Source organism: Lampris incognitus, chromosome 2 (genome assembly GCF_029633865.1).
Source record: "Lampris incognitus isolate fLamInc1 chromosome 2, fLamInc1.hap2, whole genome shotgun sequence".
NCBI classification, from domain to species: Eukaryota; Metazoa; Chordata; class Actinopteri; order Lampriformes; family Lampridae; genus Lampris; species Lampris incognitus.
Window position 1 is genome coordinate 14,599,705 of NC_079212.1, and position 11,626 is coordinate 14,611,330.

The 11,626-nt window shown below is 41.5% G+C and overlaps 2 protein-coding genes across 2 annotated transcripts; both read left to right on the plus strand.

Moving 5' to 3' along the window:
- Positions 1 to 2,806: 2,806 nt before the first annotated feature.
- On the plus strand, positions 2,807 to 6,788 carry abhd6b (abhydrolase domain containing 6, acylglycerol lipase b). Its single transcript, XM_056274855.1, has 8 exons — positions 2,807 to 2,931; positions 3,514 to 3,670; positions 4,408 to 4,521; positions 5,201 to 5,333; positions 5,493 to 5,650; positions 5,838 to 5,892; positions 6,002 to 6,102; positions 6,609 to 6,788. Exons 1-8 carry the CDS (start codon positions 2,807 to 2,809, stop codon positions 6,786 to 6,788), a joined length of 1,023 nt encoding a protein of 340 aa, XP_056130830.1.
- Positions 6,789 to 7,129: 341 nt separating this feature from the next.
- kctd6b (potassium channel tetramerization domain containing 6b) lies at positions 7,130 to 10,848 on the plus strand. Its single transcript, XM_056274160.1, has 3 exons — positions 7,130 to 7,280; positions 8,243 to 8,349; positions 8,618 to 10,848. The coding sequence occupies exons 2-3, from the start codon at positions 8,323 to 8,325 to the stop codon at positions 9,302 to 9,304; spliced, it is 714 nt and encodes a 237-aa protein (XP_056130135.1). The 5' UTR covers positions 7,130 to 7,280; positions 8,243 to 8,322; the 3' UTR covers positions 9,305 to 10,848.
- The last annotated feature ends 778 nt before the right edge of the window (positions 10,849 to 11,626 follow it).

Below are 11,626 nucleotides of genomic sequence, written 5' to 3' on the forward strand. Positions count from 1 at the left end.
ACAGGATGTGACGTGTACTCTGTGAGCTTTGTGCCTGATGAGACAGGCATGTACACAGTTATCGTACAGTACAAAGGCCAACCAGTCTCAGGAAACCTTTAGCATTACACTTGAGGGACCACTCGGGGAAGGAGGACCAGAGAAAGTGAAAGCTTGAGGCATGGGGCTGCAGAACACCAAAACAAATGTTCCAGGTATAGCAGTGCATAAACCATGATGCTGGATTTACCTATTAGTATAATAAATCTTAACACTCTGGGATGCATTGGGATGCATTCTTTCTCCGTAACAGCTGCTTTCAGTATCTGGGCACGGGAAGCGGGGGCTGGCCGTGTATTGGCAACAATAAAAAAGTCCTGAGAAGGCAGGACTGGTTTTCAAGGACAGACAAGATGGCTCCTATGGGATCTCTTACGTTGCTACAGAACCTGGTACCGATAAAAAAAAAAAAGTCTGCTAACCTCATTATGATTTCCTCACAATTGAATTGTATGATTTTCTCAAAGTTAATTCAAATTTTTCTTTGTAAATATCAAAACTTTTGCTAATTCTAATTGTACCAGGTGTATCAAAAATATCCAATATCTAACATTTTTGCGGGATAATTACGATTAACAAAGGTGATGTTATCAAAGCAGGGCAGCTGGTTCAGAAAGTCTGAAAGTTTGAGCTTTTTACAGGTGACTATGGCATGTCGGTCAAATTCAATTTTGAACACTTTTGAGACGGTCCATTTTTGGTCCCGTTATGTGTGCTGCTGCAGATGGTGCTTTGGGACAGAGCAAAGCCGCAAGTAATGCCATTGATTTCTTTCACACAATATAAATAACTGATGCATAACATTTATAGACGGAAATAAATTTCCACTTTGCTCCACCATGTTTGGACAGTTCTCGTCCGTCCTTCTAGTGTACTACACTGAGTGTGATCACTTTGGGTCATAGGCAAGAAAATAAAAGCAGCAAATCCTTTATTGCCACAGACAATAACTTACCACCCTCCACAACCACGAGTCATCAGGAGAATGGATTTAACAATGGCAGCAGTGCGTCATGCATGTGGCACTCCTCCCTGTCTGATGCCGCCAAAATTTCCAGCTCTGACCCAGGCCTGACAGACGCTTTTATCGGGGAGAGAAAGGTCTTCAGTCTGGACTGCAGCAAAGCTGGTTAGCTCAGGTTATAAATAGGATGATACATTACAAAAACATGCATTTGGCATTCTAATGCTCAGCTTTGTGTAATTAGACTTTTGAGAAACAGGCGAATTGCACTTGTATAGTTGTAGTTTGATTTACCTTTTTGCACCAGCCCTGCATCTCTGCAATGTTTACAATGATTGATTGTTTCTCTCTCCAGTCACAAACCTCCTTCTGGCGGGTATGCATGGCCCCGTCATCCCATGTGAGCAGATGTCCATCACACACAATGGCGACAACCTCTGTGACATCAGTCATTAAGTCAGGGAGAAGGAGGGTAGCTGTATCCTGGCAGTGATGTGAGGAGAGAAGCACAGTCCTGGATCCTCTTTCCACATCATCGCGGCCTAGGGTCCACTCAGAATGTGACACGGGCTAAAGCCGGTGTAGAAATTCCCTCATTATTGTTATGAAGCACTCTTTGGGTGAACCGCAATTACTGTGATGTCTTCAGTTTCTGCTGGCGTGTTTGGTTGATTTAGGCTATTATTGAAATTTAGTTTAATTTGCAATAGTGGTTTATGTTATACTATCTATACCCTGTTTTCTTTCTTTTGTTACATAAATGTGTAGGTCAATACCAAGTGGCTTTTTTAGTACCTTGTGAGTTGCCACCTACACTGTATGAGACACCTTTAATAATTTCCAATGTTTGGTTCTTTGGAATGAACAATAATTTTTTATCAGTATACTAGATGACATTTACAACATAAAATGCTAAAATGTCCAACCATGGAGGAGTTCGATGTGATGTTGACCCGACTCCCTCGGGGCCCCGTCTGGCCTGTGCTTTCACTTTAACGGATTGACTGCATCATGTTGTGGCCCGGTTTAAAACAATGCTATTAATCAATGAGCTCAACAAAGAAAAGATAATCCGTCCGGACAACTGCACTCCGCATGGACCGTCTCTGCCGAGCGTCACCGCCAGTTCCAGGAAGAGAAGCTGAATATTTAAACTTTCTGTACATAATCAGCGACTGCAAAAAAGGTACCGAATCTGCATGCGGATAGTGCACCCGACTAGCTTCCTTTGGATCATCAGTCATTTGTGCTGGCCGAGGTCACAGCAGTCGAGACGACCGAACAACAACAAAAAAAAAAAATCTAAAAAGTAAGCTGGAATATTTTGGGTTGGGATGAACACATTATGTGTGGGTCTGTATTGCTCACTTGGAAAAGTGTCTGTTATTAATATGTTGTTATTACTGTTTTTACTTTTTTAAACTTTTTTGTTTTTAACTTTTTTGTTTTTTTAATTTTTTTTTAAAATTTTTTGTTTGTTTGTTACTGTTGTATTGCTGCATACAAGCTTTACTTGTGTGGCCCATACTACTAGTGCGCTTGAATGGGAAAATGCCCTTCCCTTAATTACTATCTGCCCCGTCAGATTGCTCAAGAAACTTCATACTGCTTCTCCATTATGTGTGTGTTGCTGATGGTGTAGACTGGTCATGAAGCTTTTATGCACATTTCAGTATAACTAAGGACTGCATGGTTATTCATATCGATTATGCACTTCCTCCAACATTTTATCCACATCAGGCATTGCATGTGTGTGTGTGTGTGTGTGTGTGTGTGTGTGTGTTCGTTTTTGTCAGATGAGCCATGGCTGCTGACCTAGATGTGCTGAACCTATTTGTCATCGCTGGGGGAACACTGGCCCTTCCCATTCTGGCTTTTGTAGCGTCCTTTCTCCTCTGGCCCTCAGCGCTCATAAAAGTGTACTACTGGTAAGGCAGAAAATGGTGTTACCCTGCCCCCCCCCCACACATACCCCCCCCCCACCCCGAACATGTTTTAACATCTGTGATGCATTCCTTTGGGAACGTCTCTTCAATGACGGCGATAGCCAAACACGAATTAAAATGCGTTTTTGTCAAAAGTCATCATTCTTTTACAAATAACTTCAAAATAAAGTACGACACGCTGATAGCAAGACAAGTCTCTCACTTTTTTTTTCTTTTTTACACAAATAAATGTATTAGTATTCCCAAGCTGAAAAAGTAGGAATTTGAAAAAGTGATACTGTTTGTGAATTTAAGGAAGGTGGCCAACAAAATGTTGCATCCAGGCCCATTATGACCTCATGAGTAACCCAGGTGTCACATTTGATTAAACTTATGATCATCACAGCCACACTTTGACCTAATTAGAATTCCATTCCAGTTCGATCATATTTCTTCATGTGTGTGTGTGTGTGTGTGTATGTGTGTGTGTGTGTGTGTGTGTGTGTGCACGCGTGCATGCATGCATGAGTGTGTGTTAAGCGAGAAAGTAAAATGAACTCCTTTGCACTATGGACTCCTCTGCAGGTACTGGAGGAGGACCCTTGGCTTGCAGGTGCGCTATGCAGACTGTGGGGGCTACCGCTTCTGCTACTCTTACCGGGGAAAACCAGGGATGAGACCCTCGATCCTGATGCTGCACGGTTTCTCAGCTCACAAAGACACATGGCTCACTGCGGTCAAGGTGAGAGGGCTCTAGGACACACACCGCTACACACATCTTAATTCAAATTTGAGCGTTTGAGCCAACCTCCAGTTAAAAAAAAAGTGTACTGTGGTCACAAGTATGCATTGTGTGTGATGACCAGCTCTATTGTGTGTGTTCAGCTAAGCAGAAGTGGAACGAAACAAAATATTTTAGTCAAGCACCACTAATTTCACTTTTGAGGTCTTTTTTTCTTCACTTATGTTTCCGTTCATTTGCCTTTGCTGTGACTGCTCAGAAAATTAAGTAGCAAATACATCAACATTTTTACTTAGGTAATTGGGGTGGCATGGTGGTGCAGTGGTCAGTGCGGTCACCTCACAGCAAGAGGGTCCTGGGTTCGAGCCCCGGGATAGTCCCACTTTGGGGGTCGTCCCAGGTCCTCCTCTGTGTGGAGTTTGCTTGTTGTCTGCGTGAGTTTCCTCTGGGTGCTCCAATTTCCTCCCACAGTCCAAAGACATGTAGGTCAGGTGAATCAACTGTACTAAATTGTCCCTAGGTGTGAATGTGTGTGTGTGTGTGTCAGCCCCGTGATGGATTGGCGGCCTGTACAGGATGTCTCCCCACCTGCCGCCCAATGACTGCTGGGATAGGCTCCAGCATCCTGTGACCCCGGTTGGGATAAGCGGCTTGGATAATGGATGGATGGGCATAGGTTAATTGTTTGAATTCTGGACTTTTTTCTTTAGTAATGGATTTATCTGTTTCTTCATCAGTATCTCCCTAAACATCTGCACATCCTGTGTGTGGATATGCCCGGCCATGAAGGGACAACACGCATCAACACGGACGACTATTCCATCCAGGGCCAGGTCAGGCGGATCCATCAGGTATGCCGGCTCTGATATTTTCTATCGTACATGAGTGGGGTTGAAAATGAGAAAGAGCTCCATTTACTTATCAAAAGCACGTCTACATCTGATGAAAAGCCCAAGTTATGGTATAAGATGAACAGTCATCTTGTTCTGCAAATTGCACCGATTTGTTTTTAAATGAATACAGTTTGCTGTCAGTCTCACCTATGTACAAGCATATCCTTTCCTACTGTTTAATTTCTGTCAGTTTACATCATTTTAATCTGATAACATTAGTTTTAACACCAAAATTCACACTCATCTTTGAACCTGCGTTGGATCAAAACAGTGCTCTATAGAAATAGCAGCCAGGATATCAAGTGAGAGGAAGTCCCCTCTTGAATTGCATCACTTTCTTGCAACCATAACCTCTGTAGGAAACTCTTCCTATATAGGTTCAGCAGCAGCGGCGCCTCATAATGTGCCACACAGGGCCACCCAGTCATCAGCTTGTATACCGCTGGATTGTAATGACAACCTGTATATACGTACTACACGGTCCTCCATAGCACATGGTCAGGCACGGCCGATCAATAGTGATACTCTGTGGCTCTAAAAACAACAAATTAGTACAGGACTTTGTTTATTATGGCATTGTTTACCCATTAAACAAAATTGTCATGATTATACCATGTTATTGTTTCTCCTTTTGTAGTTTGTAGAGACCATTTACTTGAACAGGAAACCCTTCCATCTGGTTGGAACTGCAATGGGGGGCAACGTGGCCGGGGTCTACGCAGCCTGCTATCCCTCCGAAATATGTAGCATGACTCTCATATGTCCAGATGGTTAGTCACCATGTGTGCGTGTGTGTGTGTGTGTGGGTGGGTGGGTGGGTGTGTGGGTGTGTGTGTGTAAACAGTTAGTTCCTTTACTTTTACCAGCAAAATATAATTACCCAACAGTTTTTTTTGTTTTTAGTGGAAACTCCTGACTTTAATCTACAGGTATAAGGCATCCATGTGAGACCAAATTTGACAATCATCTGCAGGATCTTGAGCATAGCCATTACACACTGAACATCCCACTGATTCCAACAACACCGGAGGAGATGGAGGACATGCTGAAACTTTGCTCGCATGTTCGCTTTAGAATCCCTCAACAGGTCAGGCCCATGCACATTGTGAAAGCTTTGCCGGTTCCACCGTTTATATGCATATTCCATCGCATTCTCATGATGAATCGCACATTACAGCCACACAACACGGCGCTCTGACAGAAAGTGGTTGAAGTGTTTCAGTCTGAATACATCCTGAAGTTTCTGCTCATAAAATCTGTTAATGGCTATTTAGATTCTTCAAGGACTGGTGGATGTTAGGCTGCCCCACAATGACTTTTATTACAAAGGTGAGTCCTGTTGGTTTGATCGTGTTTTAATCGACATCTCCTACAAAGCCACAATACATGCTAAATGTTGGCTAAAATGCCTGGAATAAATCCTCTGATATCTCTTTAGTTTTCATGGAGATTATTGGTGAAAAATCAAGATATGCCTTGCAGGAGCACTTACATCTGATCACTACGCCATTGCAAGTGATATGGGGGAAAAGAGACCAGGTAATGCTAAAGGTTAGGTACCAAGTATCAGTGCTATTTAATGATTATAAAGAACTCATAGAATGTCTCGTGTGCAATCACAATATTTGGTCGAAACTAAATGAGGTATAATAAAAGTGAGATAACATTCATAATGTTCCAAAAATGTAACAACAAAGAGACTATTATCAGAACAACTAAAACAGTGCTGAGTCACAGTCTCTCTATGAATAGCATGCATAGCAGTGATGATCAAGTTTTGTCTTTTGTTTTTTGTTTTTGTTTTTGCCTCTTAAGCAATCATAAACTTCTTGTAGCTGTGTACTGACTTGTGGCCTTAGATCTATTGCCTATGCCTATTTAAAATGCCTTGATCTCTGGCATTCTTCACTCCAACTAATGACTGAAAGGGAAAACAACCTGTCATTGAGTCACATTGGTTCCACACAGGATTTCAGACACACAGCCTACTATATAGGTGGCATGCTGAATACAGTCCTTGTATTTTCCACCCAACTTCCATCCAGGTGGTGGACATCACTGGGGCTACAGTAATTGCGGAGGCCTTGCCAGGGTGCCGAGTCGACCTGCTGGAGAACTGTGGCCACTCTGTGGCAATGGAGAGGCCTCGGCAGACGGCCAAGCTTATACTGGACTTTATTATCTCCCAGCAAAATGTCAAGGGCAGTACCAAGAAGTCATCGTGAAAACAAGAATTTCTTCTTAATTCCCCCTTGCAGGTTGTCACATGCTCCTCGTGCAAGACAGACATATGTTGTTGAGATGTGAGGAGGGGTTTTGTTTGTTTGGTGGTTTTTAAGCTGGGGGGGGGGTACGTTTCAAAACCTCTCTACCTACACGAGAGCATCGCTCGTGTATCAACACAAGCAAATGTTGTACCTTTACTGATTTCCCTTGTAATGTGTGTGGTGGCGCAATAAAATTCCTTGAAGTCTTTTGGCAAAATCTACTGAGCTCCATCCGTGACGTGGTTCAGCGCGCTGCGCGTGTGCGTTGCTGCTGCATTACGTGCGCAGTTCTGCTGCAACCCCGATCCGAGGAAAGGAGGCGACGCCGAACCGCCGCCTCGGCTTTTCATGTGTCCGCGGCGCGTAGCTGTCACTCCCCACCCGCATCGTCCCAACTGTGCGGGGCATTTCTTGGTTCGTTAACAAGGACAAACGGGCAACAGCGAGTCGGTAAGCGTTTTATTTGAACTCGCGTTTCCATTAAAAAATATGGTCGGAGGGGGGGGGGGGTCCCGTCATTCAGCTAAGAGCTAACTCCGGTCAACGTTGGCTATCGAGCAGCTAGCTCGCTAACGTTTCCTGTAGCTTTGTTAACACGCTAGCTAGCTAGCTAGCTAGCTGGGCATTAGCCGGCAAGCTGATATTGCTGCATAGCGGTGCCCGTGGAAGATTGGGTAGCCTGTGTTTCTCTTCGTATCAAGTGTCGCAGCGAAACCCTTCACTGAAAATGGATTCGAATAAAACTTCTGACACATTAACGTTGATTTTTGTCGTAAGATTCGCGATCCAGTGTCCTTTGTTCCATGCTAACCCTGCTCGGTAGCTAACCTGCCTTAGGTCCATTGCAGAGAAACACGGGTTTGTAATAGGTTAGATTATTATCCAGCCGATTTAGCGGCTACAGTTTAGTTTCGTTGCGGCTTTTGCAAACATGCACGTAGAATGCAATATATAAACTTGCATGATGTTTGAACCTTCAACTCTTGATTTAAGCAACATCAGATGTCACTGGTGGTGTGTGGGTTTGACTCTGAGAAATAATTCCATGCATGCGTTTACATGGCCTCTCCTTAATAATAATAATCAGTTTTGTATTTTGAACAAGCTGGCGCCTTTATGGACAACATTAAATAACCATTTTAATGTCAAGCATTTGTATTTCCTTTACCCATGCATGCAAGCTGTCTGGCACAGCGTTGATTCCAGTGCATGGTCTTTGAGTAACTAGCTAGTGCTGTCGGATAATGCTGTTTTTTTTTATATTAACTGCAAGAAATCGACAGCATTTGAGGAAGCCTACCTTATTCAAGACTCTTCATATTAAGGAATGAAAATGTTAAAATTCCCCTGAGCTTTGTTGTAACTGATTGAATGCAAAAGTCAGTGATTACATTTTTTTTTTTTTTTTGCAGGTGCTATTGAAGTAAGTCAAACTGTAACCATTGCCCTTCTGTTCTGGTTCTGACCTTGAAGTGGGTAACTTTGCCTACAAATGGATAATGGAGACTGGGGCTATAGGGTGAGAGATGGTTTCAAAACAGTGTAAAGACAGAGCAATGTCAGATATTTTTGGTGGAGAACTTTACTTTGATACTCAATGTAAATGCAAATTATGAGGTAACAGTATTTCATCTATTCTTTAGGTTTTATTTATGATTTATCATTCTGTGTGTTTAATGCATTTCACATTATATAGCCTTACACTTTATAATGCAATGGATAATTTGCTTGATTATCATAAAAAAACATGTAATGTTTATCTTTCTCTTCCCTCTCCTTTGCTCAAGATGACTGATCCTGTTACCTTGAATGTGGGAGGCCACCTTTATACCACCAGTTTGTCAACCCTGCAACGCTATCCAGACTCCATGCTGGGAGCAATGTTCCGGGGAGATTTCCCCACAACGCGGGATTCCCAAGGAAATTACTTCATCGATCGTGATGGGACACTTTTCCGGTACATCCTGAACTTCTTGCGAACATCTGAGCTTACTGTTCCTATGGACTTCACAGAGACAGACCTCCTTAGGAAAGAGGCAGACTTCTACCAGATTGAACCCTTGATCCAGTGCCTTAATGATCCCAAGCCACTCTACCCTCCTGACATCTTTGAGCAGGTAGTGGAGCTCTCAAGCACACGGAAACTGTCAAAGTATTCAAATCCAGTGGCTGTTATAATCACACAGCTAACCATAACTACAAAGGTCCATGCCTTACTAGAGGGTATTTCCAACAACTTTACAAAGTGGAACAAACACATGATGGACACTAGAGACTGTCAGGTGTCCTTCACATTTGGACCATGTGACTATCACCAAGAGGTGTCTCTAAGGGTTCACTTAATGGACTACATAATGAAGCAAGGGTTCACTATTCGCAACACGCGTGTGCATCACATGAGTGAGCGGGCAAATGAAAACACAGTGGAACATCACTGGACTTTCTGTAGGCCAGCTCACAAAGTTGAAGACTGAGATAAAAGACAGTTGTGGGTAGATGACATACTAAATTGGGACAGTTTAAAACATGATTGGAAAATGAATGAATTAGATTTTGAAGATGTATCACCAAAAATTGGCTTTTTTTAAAAATTTCAATTAATGTGGTACATAAAGGGAAGGAACATGGTCATGACAGATGGCATGAACATCAAACAGTTTTTTTTTAATTTAATGGTCAACAGAAATTAGATAAGGTATTATGGAAACTTTCTAAAATGTAATGCATAACCACCTAGTGTTGTGCTTGGTACAAAGAAGCTATTGCATTGATTCACTCATTTGACCATGTGACAAGCTGTTGCCATCGGAGGGGTTTGGATGAAAGGAACACCGGATTTATTTAATACAATATCTCCGTGCACATTCCGTACGGCTGGTACACTCAGGTGCTGGTGCCGCTGCTGCCTCGCTTGCTCTCACGCTCTCCTTCAGAGCGACATCTAACTCGCTTTCTCTCTCGCTGGTGTTGCGTCCGCCTGTGTTCACCTCCCGTGTCAGTCCAGGACCAAGATTCACTGTGCTATATAAGCCTAGAATCAGAATCAGAAAACTTTATTCATCCCCGAGTTAGGCACACCTGAGGCTGATCGCTAATCAGCCGCCCTAATATCAGAACGCTCTCCTGTGAAACACGGCCCTTCTCTCCGCTTCCATCCGACACTGTACCACAGACCACAATTTTTCTGAATGTGTCAAGGGAAATGAGTACTTCTATTTTATCAGAGCAATCAACAAGATGTGACTACAAAGGATCAGAAGCATCTGTTTGCTTTGTTTGTAATAAAGCATTTGTTTTCTATTGTAAAAGCAACCCAGTCTATCTTATTTTTACTGAGGAACACTATTTTACCTTTAATATCAAAGCTATGGTTGTGGGTAGAATGATGTCCTTAAGATTAATTATGTATCTGATATTATTGTTCATGTTGCTGGAGTCTACCACCCTGTTTTACACACAGATCAGCCATAACTGGTTGACTAATTGATTTAAATGTGTAAATGTACCTTAAGAGCGTACAATTTAGAGGTTGAAATGAGTATGCTATTTATCTATTATTCACTCACTTTGCTTGTAACAAAAATAATTTTAGATTGTAAAATATTATGCATATTAATGCACCTTGTACAGCGGATTGTCTTGCTTCGGGCACTAATTAAGTACTGTTTTGGGTGACCATTTTGGTTGAGGAATACCCTGTTTTACCACAGTTGGACCAAGATAGTAAATGTTATGCCAACGAATTTACCATAAAAATAGGCATACAAAATATGATTAGGCCAGTTTTTCTGAAGACTGGCAATAGATTGAAAAATTTGACTTTTTAGCACTGCATTACTAATTGTAAGGTACTATTTGTGAAAGCCCTTGTAGTGTTGCATGTGTCTTGAGTTCCTTGTGTATGTATATGTATTTTCCAAGTGTATATCTGCACTGTTAAGTCAACATGTTACATGATAGCGCTCTTATTACCAGTGGTGTAATTGGTTCCTGAAAGTCAAATAAAACCATCTGTTTACTGGTCTTTCCTCAGCTTTTTGTTTTCTACATAGGAATGTTGTATCAAGAACATTCACAGCCTTGTTTACAGTCCACATCATTGTGTTTTGGGTATGATGTAAGATATTTTATCAAATGGGGAAACAAGCTTACTTTCCAAGTTGGCTGGTACTATCACGGTTGTGTTGCTGATTGAATCCATCCAACACTGCTGATTGAATCCATCCAACACTAAGTTGCTTTTAGATTGAGAAATCGGTAAAAAGAATTCCACATCTCCTTCAATATGTTACATATTTCTGATATAAAACCTTAAAACAATATAAAAGGGTCACCTTGCCTTTAGATTACAAAATGTCTGAGTTCACACCATGGACCAGTGAAAATTGCAGTTTACAGGTTTGTTCTTGAGTTTGCACATTTTGTAAGCTGATTAAAATGGTATCAACAATTCCCTTTCCAATATCAACAAATAACATTTTATCTACTTAAACCTGAATTACAACTAGCTGTAATTCAATTTCTGATTAAAAAAAACAAACATTTTAACCAGTGAAAATTGAATTTACGATATCACATTTTTTTATTAAAAGCTAAAATGACCTGCCATATCTTTTTTTAATTATTAATTCAGTGCCCGAACATAATACAATGAATTACATCATAATATACATCATAATATTCAGATTCAGACAACTTTATTTAATCCAGAAGGGCAATGTATAAATATAAAGGAAAGAAAAACGCTAGAGATAATTGACTCAGTATTAACATAACATTTGATAAAAATGTGTTTT